Here is an 18,842-nt window from a genome sequence, read left to right as displayed (position 1 = left end):
TTATCCTACAGGAAATAGTTATACTAAAAAATGTTAGCTTTTATTATATTAAAGAATGTTTTTTATATTATTTTTATGTTAAAGACAGCATTCTATTTAATATATCTTAAGTTCACATTTTGCCAAAACATAGTGCAAAATAAAACTCAAGAGTTAAGTGCAGTAAGATTTTCAAACTAAATCCAGAACTAAAATCAGCTTCTGACTGAGAGTACACAGGGTTTGAAAAATAATCCCAAAACATTAATATCACATCAATCCAACAGTTTGTAAAGTTAGTAATAGCTAACCTTTAACTCTAAATATTTTATTTTTAAAATAATTGTACAATTGGGATGTTTAACTTCTAATAGCTGTCAGAAGGGACATTACCTTGATCCTATAAACAACCAAGGAGCTATGTGATATACTGCTTCATTACCAGCATTGTATGAATGTAAATACTGGACAGACTGCCATTTAATGTAAATATTTCATTGTGGGAAAATAAAAACTAACTTTTAAGAGAAACAAACCGAGTCCACTCACCAAGTTGGGTTTTGACTGTTCATATTCCTTTAGACTCAAAGTAATTTTCAGTGACTAAAACTGAAAATCCTTTAGACTTGAAATAAATTTTAAAGAATATAATCAAAGGAGATTTTGAAAAAAATTTCCTGGATTAATAACCATAAAGTCTAATATAATAGGAATAAACAAATTTAAGAGATTTCAAGGATATTGTGATAATATTTAAATATACATTTTGAGTAATCATTAAAGAAAAAATATTTACTAGTATTGAATATGACCAAACATTTAATTGCATTAAAAAAAAAACAATTCTTGCAATGTTACTTCTATTATCTGCACTGTATTTCTACAGAATTTGGATGAATACCTACTTTTTGTAAGTAGCAAATTAATGAAACAATTAGGCTAGTGCACAGTTCTGTACTTGCAAGTATATATTTCCTTCTTATTAGTAAACACCTACAAAGCAAGTGAGATGGCAAGATATGAAGTAAATTGGTTAGTTTGAGTGTTATAACCACGGGAGGATCTCCATTACAATACTGATAACCAGAGCCATGAACACTTGAGAGGGAGGGAAAGGAGAAACCAGCTCACAGTTCCTGGAACAGAGAAATTCTTTGGCTTTTAAAAGACATGTTCTAAAGGTGTTATTTTGTCACTGAAAATGTTACTATATATCCAAAAATATTATTTATGGATCCACTTCCTTTCTGATAGCTGCTGAGACTCAAAATTTGCCAATTTTGCAAGTCATTTAAATGTTCCATATTATATGTGAATGAAAGGATTCACTATCGGTTTCCTGACAGATGCAAAACAATCTGCTGTGAGTCTAAAATAAGTTTAGTCAATCACTCACAGTAATGTTCTGCTTTTAAAAACTTCATTTTAAGAGGAGATACTTTAATTGTCATGAGAAGAAAAACGAAGATGGAGGGTATAAGCTCTCATTTTATCATACCAATTCAGCACAGAATTTAACATCAAACAGAATATTATATTAGACGTGAGGCTACATTTAAATATTTACATATACTTGTGTTTTGAAATAACACAAGTATATTTAGAGAAACTTTATTTCAACTACAGGCAAAATATGTTTTATACTCATTTCAAACTTAGCCTATTAGAACCAGGAAACTTGAGCTTTGAATAGTTTTAGGTAACACCAGGGTGATATCTGCCTCAGTCTGTCTTCTTTCCAACTTGTCTCTTTTAAAATTCCCCACACGTAATGTCACTTAAATAAAAGTAAGAAAAAAGGAGGGGAAAAAATCTCCAAACCTACTTTTTCTTTAGTCTTCTATCCTTCTCAGCTTGCGTTCCAAGTTTGCCTAACCCCAGGGACTCCTGAGCGGCAGCTTCGGTCTCCATAAAGCCTCCTGTGAAGATGTAACTAGTTGCATTAGGTTGAATTCATTGTGTCAATTTTGAAATGAAATTCTTCGAAATTTATTTGAGCACAGGTTTTGTATCACACTGTTTCCTTTTTTTTTTTTTTTTTGATTGATTGCCATTATATTTCCAAACCAACAAGCATAAAATGGCATGATACAGATATAAACACACACTGAGTGAATTAAAAACGTATCTGCTGTTAGACTATTCAGTGGTACTTCCAGCAACATAATACATGTGGCCTGTATACTGAAAAACATGTGAATATATATGTCTTATGGTCCCTTTTTCTACTTTTCTTATGAAAAATAAGATCAAATACCTGTGTAGTATTTTGTTAACATTTAAAATTTTTTATATTTTATATAGAATAGGATAATTGATAGTCCATAGAATAGAAACTCAAGTTTTTAAATACAAGTCAAAAGCATGTCTTTAATTCCAAGTCAAGAGAATGGAAAGGCATTCCCTGACTTCTAAAATCTTTTTATATTTACCTTCTGGAACCCTCTTTTGCTCACCGGCATGACCCCTATATCCAGTATAAACCTTACTTTCAAAATTTTATGTTCTGGGAGGTTAATTTTTTTTGTTTTTTGTTTTTTCACAGAGACACAGAGAGAGAGACAGAGAGAGGGACAGATAAGGACACACAGACAGGAAGGGAGAGAGATGAGAAACATCAATTCTTTGTTGTGGCATCTTAGTTGTTCATTGATTGCTTTCGGATATGTGCCTTGATGGGGGGATGGGCAACAGCAGAGTCAGTGACCACTTGCTCAAGCCAGTGATCTTGAGCTCATGTCAGCGACCTTGGGCTTCAAGCAGTGACCTTTGGGCTCAAGCTAGAGACCATGGGGTCATGTATATGATCTCATGCTCAAGCCAGCAACTTCGCTCAAGCCGGCAACCTTGGGTTTTTGTACCTGGGTCCTCCACATCCCATTCTGATGCTCTATCCACTGCCATCGCCTGGTCAGGCTGTTCTGGGAAGTTTTATTTCATAAATTTTATAATAATACCTAGAAAAAATTCTAAGTCTTTTTTCAAAAAGATCCTTGTAAGAATTAATTTTATTCAGAAGATCAAGAATTACTTGGTAGTGGCAATTTTATTGGTATTGGAATATATATAGTATATGTAACATTGCAATGAAAGGAGAAAAAAAGAAACTATGCTAAGCATCAAACACAGAATTATGCAATTACACTTTTTCTGATGCAATTATTTGATTCAGAATCACAAAACATATAATTAATTCAAACATAATTTGTTGTAATTGAAAAATGAAAACTTAATCCTGGATTCTGTTTTCTCTTTGATAGTTATTCTGTGAAAAATATTATTTTTAAATGGGTTAATATATATTATTAATATACATATTTATTTTTAATTGTTCCATTGATTTGAGAGGGGGGAAAGAAGGGAGGGAGAGAGAGAGAGAGAGAGAGAGAGAGAGGAAAGCATCAACTTGTTCCATTTAATTGTTCCATTTAGTTGTGTACTCATTGATCACTACTCACACGTGCCCTGACTGGAGATTGAACCTGTGCTCTTGTTTTGCCAGGATGCTTTATCCACTGAGTCACCTTGCCAGGGCTTATATTTTAAATTGAAGGGATTTAGACTCCATTTAAGCTCAAGATTAGATGCAAAGATTTAAGTTAATATTAACTCTTACAAAGACTACTAAAAAATTTTGCCAATATATCATTAAATAAGAACTATTAAGGCAACTTTTAATCTCTGTTATTGTAATGGGCATTTCTTAACATTTGCAGGACTTAACCAGAGACAAATTTTGTTGTTACTGTTTTTCATAACTTACTTCAGCAAATAATTTATAATATTTGATACTATTAATTTTGGAGCATTGGTATAACAAGTTACTCTCATAGCCTAGTAATTCTATTACTAAACTTTATAATTGTAAGAAAGTATTTGATTGAAAACACATTGATTGCTATCTAGGTCTTATTCAGGAATTCATGGTTTGGGGACCAAACTTTATTTTACTTAATTATGCACATGTGAAATTAATTCTTAAATAATTTTTTATTATGAAAGATTTTCATTGTAGTTATCATTAGGAAAGTCATCAATAGCTAACTAAAGCACTCTTGGGGACCATTTTTAAATGTGGGATTTCTCATTATGCACAGTGAGTGAATATTTTCATTTTATTTCTCTCATTGGTATAATTGTCTTACTATATATCCATAAATTATTATTCACAATCTGCAATTAGCAATCAAATTCTATTCATTAAATGTAAATGACAGTGATTGATTCACCTAAAAGTTACAAAACTTTCCAGCAGCACAGATGGGGATGTGGAGATTGATGAGGGAAACCCATTCAGAACAGTGAGACAGTTTTAGTCACCAGGTGGTGGGACCAGTTAGGCTCTTTGTTCTTCAGGACAAAGAATAAGAACTAAATTCTGATGTACATTTTATCAAAACTCGAGATTCCCATGATAGACAAAAGATATTTTAAAAAATGAAAATTGAGGAAAGGAAACGAAGAAGGTTCTAGAAGAATTTTGTGCATCAAAACTAGATTCAGATAAAATAAGCATTAGAATTTGCTTCTCATCAATGAAATTTTTAATAAAAGCATGAGGAGCTTGAATAAACTCTACCTCAGTGGTCCCTAACCCCCGGGCCGCGGACCAGTACTGGTCCGTGGGCCATTTGGTACCAGTCCACAGAGAAAAAATAAATAACTTACATTATTTTCGTTTTATTTATATTTAAGTCTGGACGATGTTTTATTTTTAAAAAATGACCAGATTCCCTCTGTTACATCCATCTAAGACTCACTCTTGATGCTTGTCTTGGTCACGTAATACATTTATCCGTCCCACCCTAAAAGCTGGTCCGTGAAAATATTTTCTGACATTAAGTCAGTCGGTGGCCCAAAAAAGGTTGAGGACCACTGCTCTACCTACTTCAAAATTGAATACCGTTTGAATAATAAAAGATTTAATAGAAACTTGTGGACACATCTGGTTTGAAAATGCCAGTAAAAAAAAGACATTTAACCATAGTAGGTAAAATCATTTTTGCACATTATGTAAGAACACACTCTGAAACAGGATCAAAAGTCTAGTTACATGCATTTTTTTCAGACAAATTAAACTATTTCTGGATAAGAAGATCATTCTTTCATAGAATTAATCCAGCTTCCTCGTAAATTCCAGGTCCATTTTTCCACACACCTGACCAGCTATTTAACTGGCAAGGGTGAGTCAGTCTCATATTCTCTGGGCATCAGCAGGCTCCTATGACTGTGTGGAGTTTAGGAATATCTATTCATCTATACCAATACTTTATTCACTAAGCCTATATTACTACTGTTGAGCACTTGAACTGTGGCTAGTCCAAATTAAATACTATAGTAAAAAATATGCATGAGATTTTAAATATAGTAATATATATTTATACAATACCTAATTTATGATTTTATATTGATTACATATTGAAATAATAAAGTTTTCATATGTTGGTGTAAATAAAACATTATTAAAATTTTTCTCACCTCTTTTCACTTTTCTTAGTGTGGCTGCTAGAATATTAAAAATTACATTTGTGATTCACATTTGTGCTTTCATTATATTTCTATTGGCAGGGCTATACACTACTGGCTCTTAAACTGGAGATGGTATCAATCCTCCAGAGAGAGGATGTAAATATTTACTTATGTTGGTGGAAAGAGGAATCTACATTTTGAGACGTCACAATTGTAAGGTCAGTGGATAATGGGGGATGGTCACTTGGGGAACTCAGACCTGCGAACTTTGGCTAGGACCGCCCACAACCAAACGCGCCAAAAGAGGCTTCACAGGAACTGTTTGGAAAAAAGCGACCATCTGCCAGCCAGTGAGATTTCACCATGTCATATTAGCTCAACTTCCCTAGAGGGACCCCTTTAAATATCTCCCATGCAGTTTAATCCTTGCGACTTCCCTGGCCTCCATCTTACCTCGGGGCCAGGGAACCTTGCCGGGCGGGATGCGCTGTACTCAATAAAGCCTTTTGTTATTCCACACTTTGTGGCTCCGGGCCCCGTTCCTTCCTTCTTAGCGGGGGAAAATACCTTACATTTTGGTGCTGAAAACCCAGGAGGAGTTGAAGTCCACAAGAACCGCTCCTCTCCCCTTCCCCTCTGAGAAAGAACCAGGATCTCCGACCTTCTACCCACTTCGGCTCATGGTGTGGTAAGTCCCCTGCCTCCAGCCTTCCTCTCAGTTCTTTCCTCAGACATTCCCTCTCCGAAACCGTTGCTACGTCAGGGAAGTCTTTTCCATTCCGAGTGAGTGTGTGCTTGCGGAGACGTCCCAAGCATATCCACTTTACCTTTTCCATCCGTGGCCAGACCTTGAATTTTTAGGACACTAATACTCAAATCTGACCACTCCAAGGACTGAGGGTGGCTGTGGGGGCACAGGAATCTCCCCCCAAAAAGAAGAAGAAACTGTTCTTCTTCTCCGCTTTGGCCAGGCCACAGAACCCACTGAACTAGCCTTCTGAAGGGACTTTCGGTGTTAACACCCTCACCAATTTAACTATCGCCAAAAAAGCTGGGAACTGATTGGAGATCTCTTACATTCATGGCTTCTAATTATTTGCGCACCCGTCCTTAATCTCTGTGCCACCTGTTCCACTGTGCAGGACTTTTTCTGGCCAGAGAAACCTCACCTAAAACCTCCACTCCTAATCTTTCCTTCTCCGCGGACTCCCAACCCTCTCTCCCTCCTGTCTGACCTCCAGGGCGCCCTTCTCTCGGACTTTTCTCTGGTCCCTCTGCGGACCTCTTTTGTGCTCGGGTCTCTTCCCTCTGAGAGCCCCCTCCCCTCCCTTCGCAAAAACCTGTTTCTTATTCACCACTACCATCTCTCTTTCTCCTCCCCTGCTGGTCAGGGGCCCTTCCCTTCTCTACTGTGTTCTTAAGCCACTCCTCTGTCAGGCCATTCTCAGCCTGGCTTTGGCTCTTACACCAGTTTTCAGGACGTCCAACCCCAATTTTCTTGCAGGAAGTTCTGGCCCTATCCTGCCTTTGGCTCTAGCATTTCCTGTGGGATCTGGGTGCCGGGCTCCGCATGAGCCCCCCTCCTCTTATTCTCAACCCCCAAACCCCTATCCAGAACCTGTGAACACGGCATTTAAAGTTTTTAACGGTCCCAACTAGTAGAAACAGGCCAAGGCTGTTCACCAGGCCTGCATGCAGCAGAAGGTAATGCTCCAAACCCTGACTCTTGTGGCAACCCTGAGACCAGCAGAGCCACCAGCAGCTTGATTTAAGTGTGGCAAGCAGGACCACTGGTCCCAGGAGGGCCCCTGCCGGCAGCTGCCCACTGAGCCCTGCCCTGACTGCAAGCAGCCCAGTCACTGGTGGAGTGATTGCCCCTTTGAGCAACAGGCTTTTCCTTGGTGCCTCTACGTGGAGGACAAGCCGCCCAAATGGGAAGGCCAATCCAGCCAGGTGGGTGCATCGTTCAAACTCCTAGGACACGGCCTGGACTTGGAGAACCCAGGGTATGCTGCAACAAGTGGGTAAGTCCATCTCATTTCTTGTGGACATGGGGGCTACCTTCTCTGTTTTGCCATCACACTCTGGACCTCTAGTTCCCTCACAGGTCTCGGTTATGGGAATGGATGGGACCCCCTCCTTTCCCCTTTTTACACCACTCCTGACATGCAGTTCTGCCTCAAGCTTGCCTCCTCACAGGACCACTGGCAGTTGAAACCACTGGACTCCATTCATCTCCAGCTCACTAAAAGGCTGGACCCTACAAATCCCCCTATTACTCCTCTTTTTTTGTAAATCCTTACAGGACCGCATCTGCGAAGTTTCTCCAGTTACGGCCACACAGATGTTCCTCCTGACACCCCTCAAAGCCACCATCTTCTGATATCCCCCTCCCCACGACGCCCCTAATCAGCAGGAAGTAGCCAGATGAATATACGGCGCCCCTTTTTCTATTTAACACAAAAGGTCAGAATGTAAGGTCGGTGGATAATGGGGGATGGTCAGTTGGGGAACTCAGACCCGTGAACTTTGGCTAGGACCACCCACAACCAAGCGCTCCAAAAAAGGCTTCACAGGAACTGTTTGGAAAAAATTGACCGTCTGCCAGCCAGTGAGATTTCACCACGTCATATTAGCTCAACTTCCCTAGGGGGACCCCTTTAAATATCTTCCACATGGTTTAATCCTTGTGACTTCCCTGGCCTCCATCTTTCCTCGGGGCCAGGGAACCTCGCCAGGCGGGATACACACTCTGTACTCAATAAAGTCTTTTATTATTCCACACTATGCGGCTACGAGCCCCGTTCCTTCCTTCTCGGTGGGGAAAAATACCTTACAACAATGACTGCAAAGTGCAACTGATATATACAAAGTAGGGGACAAGATCTCATCCTCAAGGAGTAGTAAATACATATCTTGTCTGTTTGAAATGACAAGAGCATCTCTAATGAGAAACACTGGCTTGTGGGTCACTCTTTCCCTAGGAGGTCCATTAGGAATTTGGAGAGAATATTAACTCCACCATTTCATGGCATAAGATACTCTAGCATAGAGAGCTTGAGTGTCATGATTTGGTGGCTATTCAGATAATAAATTGCATTATCACCTTGTCTGTGGTCCCTTAGTACATTGTTGCACATACGAAAGCCCAAGCCAAAATTCTTGCCCTTGAAGTTCTCTGGGTTATTTATCACTCAGATATACTTTTGTAAAGACTAAAGATTTGGAAGTGTTAGAGAAAAGACCACTACAAGAGTATAAAGAGCCCAATTCAGTATTTTTTTCCAAGCCCATTTTTTATTTAAACATTTTGAGCAACCCACAATCAGTGGAGCAACAATCTAGTGGTTCAATCTCATACGACATTATTCCAACCAACATAAGTGAATGATTTACTTGTTGGGGCACTCTCCTGAGCCAGGGGCACACCATGGGTTCAGAACACCCCATAGGTGCAAGTCTCTGGACTGAGTAGGACATCTTGTCAACTCCAGACATGGAATAAAGAATTAGCGAGCACCCTGATGGGGAGAAACAGGGATCCAGGTCCACATGGTTTAGTTAGATTAGATGATTCTGCTTTCCTGGAACCGGCCAGTCTGAAATGTAACAGAATTTCAATGCTCCCAGCAATTGGACCCACATAGGTCTAGGCCTTGGCTGAGGGTGCCCTGCCCAGATGGCAATTCCAGCCTCAGCCTCACCCATGCACCAAAGGGAAGCTCTTAGAAAATTTCAACAAAGGTGATGTAAAGTATGAGACATCCTAACCGAGGTTGAGGAAGTCAAAGAAAGACCCTCTAATGCCCAGGTGGCACTGGTTTGAGATATTTGTTCATTTGGATCGGGAAGGCAAATATCTCTATGTTGCATGGACCTTAGATGCCATCCAAAATAATTTGTTTCACATTGGCCTTTGAAGTACAAGCCTGGAGAAATTTCTGGCTCAAATCCTATATTTTAAGGCCTCTGCCTCTCCATTTTTCCAGCAGAAGTCCCTGTTATTGCATAAAAAAGGGGAAGCTGCTCCTACCCCAGAGAGATTAAGACTACAAACTACTGCTGATCAGTAGCTTCATCATTCTTTTATCTGACCTCTCTTCCATATTATTTCATACCACTCATTTTGTATTGATACTTGAATTGAGAAATGGTTACTTGTTTCACCATTGTTAGCTCTCTGGAGGATACACCTTGGCAGTGCCTGACTCATAGTATATAAATGATGCACTCAGAATTGAGGCTAAATACTGCTTTCTTCAAAGAAAGGCCCATTTACCATGCAGAGAATGAGTCATCTCTAATTGATATTTTGTGGAATTTATATTATATCTATTGGTTCCATAGCAGCTAGGAACAATCTAACTTTTGGGGAAAAAGCCAGCAGAGTCACTCAAATTTTATGTGTAGAAATGCTCTTTCTAAATAACGCTGGTGCCATGTTGATTGTTTCTGTCATGATTAAGTCATTTTCTTTATTATGTTGATTATAGCAGGTCAGTGAGTTAAGACAATTATAATACAATCTGACAGATGACTAGAAGTGAAAGGGATATGTGATTTATTAGGCAAAAAATCTCTTTGAAATGTATTGCTTCTCATGCATTTAAAGGAAACTCATAAGAGTAGTTTAAAAAAATCTATTTTATATGTCTTTAATTGGAGATTCTGCCTGTTCAAAATTAATATATTTTCCCTTTTTTACTACCTTTACCTAACTCTGCTATGTTTGGTTTATTTGTTTAATTCTCCATTCTTTAAGATCTTTTTAATTTTGATTTTGGTTCTCTCTCTTGCAATACTTGTCAATGGCCTCTTTATCCTCACCAGTCACTGTTAACATCAGCTAGGTTGGCCATGGTGTATTCTGTTCTTTCCTTATAGTCATTATTATGAGGGCTCGCTGAAGACCTAGGGAGGGTGGTGTTTCCCAGGTAGTAAACCAATGAATATTAAGATTCTATGGAGAAGAGGATTCCCCCAGAAGCAGCAAATGTTTTAACATCTCCACCTTGTCTCCATAGTCTGTCACTATTTTAATAAGCTTTAGGTAAACTGCCTCCTAGCATAGTACTCGACTGCTCTAACTGCTAACTTCTGCTTGGATACTTGACCCTGGAAGTTAGATCATTTCATTTTTCTGCTTGTCTCTGCTTCACGTTGCTGCCTTCAGAGCTATGCATTTCCGATCTCTCCACAGTTTGGTAACTTGACCTTTAGCCCATATCATTTCCTTTGCTTGATAACTTGGTTTTACATTCCTGATCATGGCCAATTGTCTACTTTTTGACTAACCACAAGAAAGACCCAATTCCTTTCCATCATATTCTCCTTGGAGTTGGTCCTTTTGTGCAGCTCAGTATACCTTTCCTCAGGTGTGAGTTCTATCTGAAACTTTAAATTTACACCTTTTCAGTGCTGTAGGAAACTGCACTTAGGTATTCTTAGTAGAATCAAATGTATCCAGCGAGAGAAAAACTAATCATCTGAAGCCCTTACTTACATTAGATCTGTGTGTTTAATAGAAAAAAAATCATACTGGACTCTGAGATGTCTTTTTACTGTTGTCTTAAATTGATTTTTAATGTTTATCCATTTATATGTAATATCTCCCAAAAGTTCTAAACTTTATGAAATAATCATGTTATTAATTTTGTTAAGTTAACAACCTTGTTCAAAGTAGTAGGATGTCAGTGAGGTATTTTTGATCGAGACAGTTCCAGGAGTATGTAGTCTGGAGCACCAGACCAGAGAGTGAGAGCTGGGAACCAATACAATTCTCCTGCCATGCAGCTGCTTTACCCTGATGATTGTTAAACTCATCTGTTTCTACATAGACTAGAATATACACTACTGCATGATCTTAGTTAGATACAGTCTAAATCTCAAAATCTAAAATTTTAAAAATACAAATTTAATTATATAGTAAGTAATCATGGTATATGTTCTGTAAAATAAATGAATGAAATGAATGAATGAATGAATGAATGAATAAGTAAATAAGTGTTGCTCAACATAGGCTTAAATGTTAGAATTTCATTGATTTAGAACCTCCAGAATTGAAGTAGATCTTAGAGATCATCTGGTCCAAGAATATTTCAGTGTTTGGATCTCCTCTACAACATATCTTCCCAGTATTTACCTGGTTTCTGCTTTATAATTTACCTTGTTTTTCACTATCAAAGAAGGTATTACCATGTAAGCCAATTTTTTTGGATATCATTCTAACACCCCAGTGTTCTTTCTTACATTGAGTTGAAGCCAATCTTTCCACAACTTTAACACTTTGAAACTAGTTTTGTATCCTCATTCAATAATGAAAAAGCCAACAGTTCTTCCACATAATAGCTCTTCAAATATTTGCAATCAGCCATCCTGGTGGGACAGCAAGAAGAATAAACATATTTATCTACATACGTACTCCTTACCTGAGTTCAGTTCCCTACATCAGCTTAATCCTTCTCTCTAAACATTCAGTGTTTTGAAATGCCTCTAAAAGTGCAATAAACAAAAATGGATACTATTCCTTGGTTGTTATCTAACCACAGTGGAGTAGAATGGAAATGTGTCTTTTTACCACAATATTATGTTTATTAAAGTGGCCTACATTTATTGACTAATATATTGACTTTAGCATCACATAAAATTTTTAATTTTTTATTATAAAAATATTTAGAGTAGGGTATTATGGAGTTTTTATAGTTCATTTTTTATATAGTATTTAGAAATAAGGCTAAGCTTTTAATTTGTGATTTCTATCCATATTACTAATCTATAGATCAGATATCTGTGTTGTTGAAATGTTCATGTCAAAGTGATTGCGGAATGTATTGACCAAGGAAAAAGTGAATGCTAACTATGCCACTAGAAACCTTGAGCTAGGTGGCATCACTCTATTCATTGGCACTATTATGGTAGCAGTATTCAACCAGTTTTAATTCCCACCTAATTTTCCCATCACCCAGGCCCCATTTTCACTTCTTTTCCATAGAATGTCAGGAGTCACAGCTCATCTACTACCTTTCCTGTTCTGTTACTGAGCAACTTAGTCCATGAAAGAAATGAGCTTCTTTTGACATAGCTATTTTAAACACAGTTTAATTTGTTTTGTTTCAAAATAGGTTAATGCTTACTGATAAAATTAAAAATCAAGCCAGTCAGGATTCTAATTACTGATGCATAGTCATAGATCTTGGGTTTCAGAACTCCTGTTCCTAGCTTTCTGGATAGGAAAAACAATATAGAAGGTAAATATTTCTGGGCCAGAAAAATATTGAAACTTCTGTTTTATTTTGTTTTAAGGGAAAGGCTGTATATATTTATATATAAGGTTTTCATATTTATATTGCTACTAAATTTGTTTCTCCATGGTCAGGAGTCATCAATGCAGTCACATTGACTGACTTTTCATATCTGAAGTCTACCTTATTAAGCTAGATTTTTAGATTGTTATATAAGGCCAAAAAAAAAAAAATCCCTTTGAAAATAGTCTTCTCAGTGAATTACTAAGAATTACTTTCTTATTGTTATAATTCCTGATGGGACCAAGTAGATATTTTTTTAGTTAAACAGTTTGTATTCCTCTATACAATATTTTATTGAAAAACATCTAGCATAAGGCCCTGGCCAGGTAGCTCAGTTGAATAGAACATGGTGCCAATACACCAAGGCTGTGGGTTCAATCTCTGGTCAGGGCACATATAAATTTCTACTGATGCATGAATCAGCAGCACTAGGTGGCTGTCCCTGGGGTTGACAAGTTTTCCTGGTCTTTCCCTCATAGTCTGAATACACTTCCCAGAGTAAAAGTAGACCTAGGTCCATATCCCTCAAGCAAAGTACCAGGGGTACCATGTACCATTTTCTTTGGTACAAATATGGTTTCTCAGAATCTACTTGTGCCTGTGTTGTCTTTGTGCTTACTTAAGTCTTATTTTGAATAAAGACTTTTTGTTCCCGCTTTCTTCTGAAACTTTGATTCACCTTCAATATAGCATGTATATAGCTACAGAGGTGTAGATGTTCATCCCTGTCTCCTTCATCAGTACTGCAATACTTACCGTGCAGTTGATTCTGATTTTGTTTATATTCTACCTCTGTTGTTCTTTGAAGTGAAACAGAATTGCTCAGAACTCAGAAATCTTACAGTTATTGCTAGTTTCTGAGCTGGATGGAGTTGATCAGAATGTCATTGTGATTGATTCCCTTCTGTTTTGGCATAGAGATGCACATCACTGAAAATGGGTAAGAATGTGTAGGTTTCTAGGGGAATCTATATTTTTTAACTTTCAACTCTACCTTGAAAACTCTGATTTTTATTTTATTTTTTTATTATTTTTTATTTTTATAAATTTTTATTAATGTTAATGGGATGACATTAATAATTCAGGGTACATATATTCAAAGAAAAACATGTCTAGGTTATCTTGTCATTAAATTATGTTGCATACCCCTCGCCCAGAGTCAGATTGTCCTCCGTCACCCTCTATCTAGTTTTCTCTGTGCCCCTCCCCCTCCCCCTAAATCTCTCCCTCCCTCCCTCCTGCGTCCTCCCTCCCCCCACCCCTGGTAACCACCACACTCTTGTCCATGTCTCTTAGTCTCGTTTTTATGTTCCACCAATGTATGGAATCATGTAGTTCTTGTTTTTTTCTGATTTACTTATTTCACTCCGTATAATGTTATCAAGATCCCACCATTTTGCTATAAATGATCTAATGTCATCATTTCTTATGGCTGAGTAGTATTCCATAGTGTATATGTGCCACATCTTCTTTATCCAATCCTCTATTGAAGGGCTTTTTGGTTGTTTCCATGTCTTGGCCACTGTGAACAATGCTGCTATGAACATGGGGCTACATGTGTCTTTACGTATCAATGATTCTGAGGTTTTGGGGTATATACCCAGTAGAGGGATTGCTGGGTCATAAGGTAGTTCTATTTGCAGGAAAACTCTGATTTTAAATCACAATATTCTTGCTAAAACTCCTAGTGATTCAATAATTATTCATCTAAGTTAAATATAAAATAAAAATAGAAAATCTAAATGAAAAGGCAATTAAGTACATTTTAAAGGGCCAAAGTAAATTATGGAAACTAAGATGAACATATACATTGGAATATGAATATATAAAAAGATTATTATATTAGCAAAATCAATATTTGAAAATAATTAACTATCAACACTATTGTGAATTACACTATAATATACTGAGAATGATAAATAATTTGTTAAGACTATAATCAGTTGCACAATAAGATAAAACAAAATATTGATATAAGCAATGTCTTGAAATAGACATTTTATATCTAAAAAATAATCACCTGCCCTCTTCTTTCATTATACAATAATATATTTTGATACTTTAAGGGGGTCCTCTCTTGAGAAATGAATATTGAAGAGGCTTTAATTCTCCTGGTAAATAACATTTAATCACAAAGCTAGCTGCATATCCGTTTTAAGCTGGTTTTGAAACACTGGTACTAGAATGAACACCTTTGTTTTGTATAAAGCTAAGACATTGTTACCCATCAATGAATAAGAATAACAGTAATAACACTTGCCTCAGGGCGTTCTTGTGTCTGTCACAGAGTAAGCATTAAATTAAGCACTAACTTATATAGAATTATATATTCTAGCTCTGCTTATTATAGAGAAATCATAAAGACTAAACATTTTATAATACAATATTATTTTTTTGTAACTTTTCTCAGACATTTTTCAACTAAACTCAATTTGTTAAGCTGAATAAGATGAAAAGTTGGTCAGATAGGAAAAAATGAAAAAAAAAAACAGAAATAAAATAATATATAAAAGAAACGAGATAGACACTCAGAAATGACTAAAATGGTTAGCAGTAGAAAATCAATCGTGCATACTTACGGAGCTGCCCAAGTCGCGCTTTTTCTTTTTTACCAAACAAACGTCCTATTGAAGACTTGATTCCCTTCTTCTTGGGGGCTTTGTGAAGAGAGTCTTGGCTGCTGTTGGCACTGCCAAGCCCAAGGCTTTCTGGATCAAGGGAGGCAGATAAACTACTGCAAAAAACAAAAGAGGGTAAATGCTCATTTTAATGTAACATCCACAAGGTATGTAAGACTTGTTTCTTTTACAAAGGTATGAAAAGAGAAACAAGTAGACTTTGGAAGTTATATTCTCCCTTTCAGTTCACCTTCTCTCTTAAGCAAACCAAAGTGTGGTTTTCTTAGCCTTAGAACCCCGCACCTCTACATTTTCTCTAAGAAAAATTTCTTTTGTTCCAAATGAAATTTTCCCCCTTATTTTCCATACACTCTCAAACTAATCAATGACCATAGGTGGGTTTATTAAATACATGTTAAATGACCTTCTATTATTTAGTTCTTGACCCTTTATTTCTTTCTTGGAGTGCTTTTAAAATCTTAAACATAATGACCTTATATAAGAAATTTAAATGTAACTAATAATGAAGTGTAACCTATGGTTTCACTGGATTTTCAACTAGCCATCTTTTTTTTTTTTTTCTGTTTGGGAGCCGAATTCACTTAATTTAAAATGATCTGGTTGGGATTCAGAAGTAACAAATGGTGGTGATCACTGTATACTGTAGTTTTTCTTATAGTCTTCAGGTATCCTTTTACATGATAATAGCTGGTCTAGGTTCATTTCCTGGTCAATATATTTGACAGTGTATTAATAGGGGAAGTTATATAGATATTGCCATACTTTTTTCCCTACAGTTATTAAATTGACAATACCATGATGAATTTTTAAATTTCACTTACTCATCCTAATTAATGTGAATTCACTTTCTCCAAACTCCAGAAACTATTGGTTTTCATTTATTACAATATATTTCACTCTTTTTTTAGACAGAGAAGGAAGTATATCTTTTAAAGCTGGATTAATCATGTTTTTTAACATTAGAAATTAAAAATAAACAAAACAGAAAAAATTATCTGCCAGGACAGAATGTTCTGTTTTAAAAAACATTTGTTATAAAACACAAAGTTTTTAGAAGACAGATGCTTACTTAAAGTATTAATCATCATTATGTTCAGTTATATAATTATGTATGTAGAAATGCAATTAATGACAGTAAAAAGACATATATTTAAGATTAAATTGCATGCTTCGATTTATTTACATCAGTAATTATTACAGAGATCTGCTTGCAAATTTTTAGGAAGATGGCAAGGACAGTATGGAGAGTCATTATAACAGATGGAAAAATTCCCGATGTAAACTTACCTTTTCTTTAATAATTTGTAAATGTTTTTTTTTTTTCTTTTCTAAGAACCTTTTTCTTGAGGAGCAGCAGCACCCAAAGGAAGGTGTACCTACCAGTCTGCTAAAAGTAAATGAGGCAAAATAATGACTTTTCTAACTGTAATTACTCTTACACTCCAGGCCAAATGTATAGTCTTGTCTTGAGGGGGAGCAGAAAATATCACCCCAAACGTGCTACTTTGGCATATGGGTTATTTTAAGCTGAAGACAAGCTGAGTCCAGCACTTTCAGAAGAAGCTTTTACACCTCCCCTTCACTGCCTAAAAGAAGTTAGATAAGGGGCCTATATCAGAAAGAGAGCTATTAAGAGAGGTGACTTTTTTTTTAATATCAGAAGGACTTATCTGTATAGCACAGCAAAGATTTATTTACCAAACAGGTAATCTTTTCACCTTTCTATGAATTGTCTTCCTGTCCTTTGAAGCCCCAAATCCTTAACCTCTCCTTCATAGCTCAGGATGATATCTGTATAAACCTTAATATAAGCCTGATGGGCAGGGAATCTCATAGTTTTATGGAGTTCCCATATGAATGAAGTATGTTTATCTCCTGTTAATTAATGTCTTATATCAATTTAATTTAGACCAGCTAAAGAACCTAGAAGGAAAGAGGGGGAACGTGTTCTGTCCCTCCACCTTAGAATTCCTTGAGTTTCTGTAACTATTCTGAATCATTTCTTCCTCTCCACTGATTCCACTTTAACAAGAAATACATACCAAAAATAAAAGCTATTCTTATAAATATTGGCAAGTCACAAGACCACAACTATAAAGTTAATTTAAAAAAAAAAATTTGAGGCCCTGGCCAGTTAGCTCAGTGACAGAGCATCGGCCTGGTGTGCAGGAGCCCCGGGTTTGATTCCTGGCCAGGGCACACAGGAGAAGCGCCCATCTGCTCCTCCACCCCTCCCCCTCTCCTTCCTCTCTGTCTTTCTCTTCCCCTCCCGCAGCCAAGGCTCCATTGGAGCAAAGTTGGCCTGGGCGGTGAGGATGGCTCTGTAGCCTCTGCCTCAGGTGCTAGAATGGCTCTGGTTGCAACAGTGCAACGCCCCAGAGGGGCAGAGCATCGCCCCATGGTGGGCGTGCCAGGTGGATCCTGGTCAGGCGCATGCAGGAGTCTGTCAGACAGCCTCCCCGTTTCCAACTTCAGAAAAATACAAAAAAAAAAAAAAAAAAAATTGACCTCAGAATGAAAACTTGTTCTTTCCACCAGTGATATATACATATTTTTAATTTATTTCACAAGTTGAAATTAAAAAATGTTACATAAAATTTTATGCAGTCTCTCTGACCACATTGAAAGAAAGAGGACTGTTTTGCAGAAAGAGTGAGCCATACCTTCTGGCCTCGTTGTGGTAGGAAGAAGGGAGGGTGTGAGTCATCCTGATGGCTCTAGGAGTAGGTGGAGGGGAGGTTTCACATTTAATTGTTGCTTTATCTTCCCGACCATCTTCTTCCACCACTGCAATCTAGAAGTGAAAACAATATATTCAAATGAACTCTTTCTAAATTTCAACTGAAATGAATAAAAATGGAGAAAAGAGATAAGCAAGACTACCTGAGTAAGTCTAACAGAAAAACAAAACAAAACAAAACAAAAAACTCTCGGGGCATACAGGTTTTACATAAAGAAATTCACATTATTAAAGAGTGTGAATTTAATAATTCTTTAAAAGTGAAGATATTTCCATTGAAGTAAACATGGACTCACTACAAAAAAATATTTTAGAGTAAATAAATAAACACCATAGCTCAATATGCAGGGACAACAAAAAAGCTATTTTGTAATCTATTTTAATATACTGAAATGTAAATGCTTTTTAAAAAAATTGTACCATATAATTTCACTCTTATGTGGAATTTAATGAACCAAATAAATTAACAAACACAATAGAAACAGACTCATAGATTAAGAACATTCAGCTATCAGAGGCAAGGGAGGTTGTAGGGCTGGGTAAAAATAAGTAAAGGGATTAAGTAAATTAAAAAATAAAACAAAAAAACAACTCATAGGCACAGACAACAGTATGGCAACTACCAGAGAGGAAAGGGGTGGGGGGCAGAAGAGGGTAAAGGGGGATAAACAGTGATGGAGGAGACCTGACTTGGGGTGGTGAACACAGTAC

General features: G+C 36.8%; 1 protein-coding gene across 13 annotated transcripts in view; it reads right to left on the bottom strand.

Moving 5' to 3' along the window:
- Positions 1 to 18,842, bottom strand: part of PPFIA2 (PTPRF interacting protein alpha 2) — a 505,851-nt gene that overhangs the window by 53,353 nt on the left and 433,656 nt on the right. For all 13 annotated transcript variants that reach the window (XM_066368469.1, XM_066368476.1, XM_066368471.1 and 10 more), the window contains 3 exons: positions 18,055 to 18,185; positions 15,332 to 15,486; positions 1,805 to 1,898 (listed from right to left, as the gene is read on the bottom strand). In XM_066368469.1, coding sequence (XP_066224566.1) covers positions 1,805 to 1,898; positions 15,332 to 15,486; positions 18,055 to 18,185 — 380 coding nt within the window. The remainder of the gene's footprint in view (positions 1 to 1,804; positions 1,899 to 15,331; positions 15,487 to 18,054; positions 18,186 to 18,842) is intronic.

This window comes from Saccopteryx leptura, chromosome 2, assembly GCF_036850995.1.
Source record: "Saccopteryx leptura isolate mSacLep1 chromosome 2, mSacLep1_pri_phased_curated, whole genome shotgun sequence".
Lineage (NCBI taxonomy): Eukaryota > Metazoa > Chordata > Mammalia > Chiroptera > Emballonuridae > Saccopteryx > Saccopteryx leptura.
Note: the sequence above shows the minus strand (reverse complement) of the source record. Positions and strands in the feature narration are given on the sequence as shown.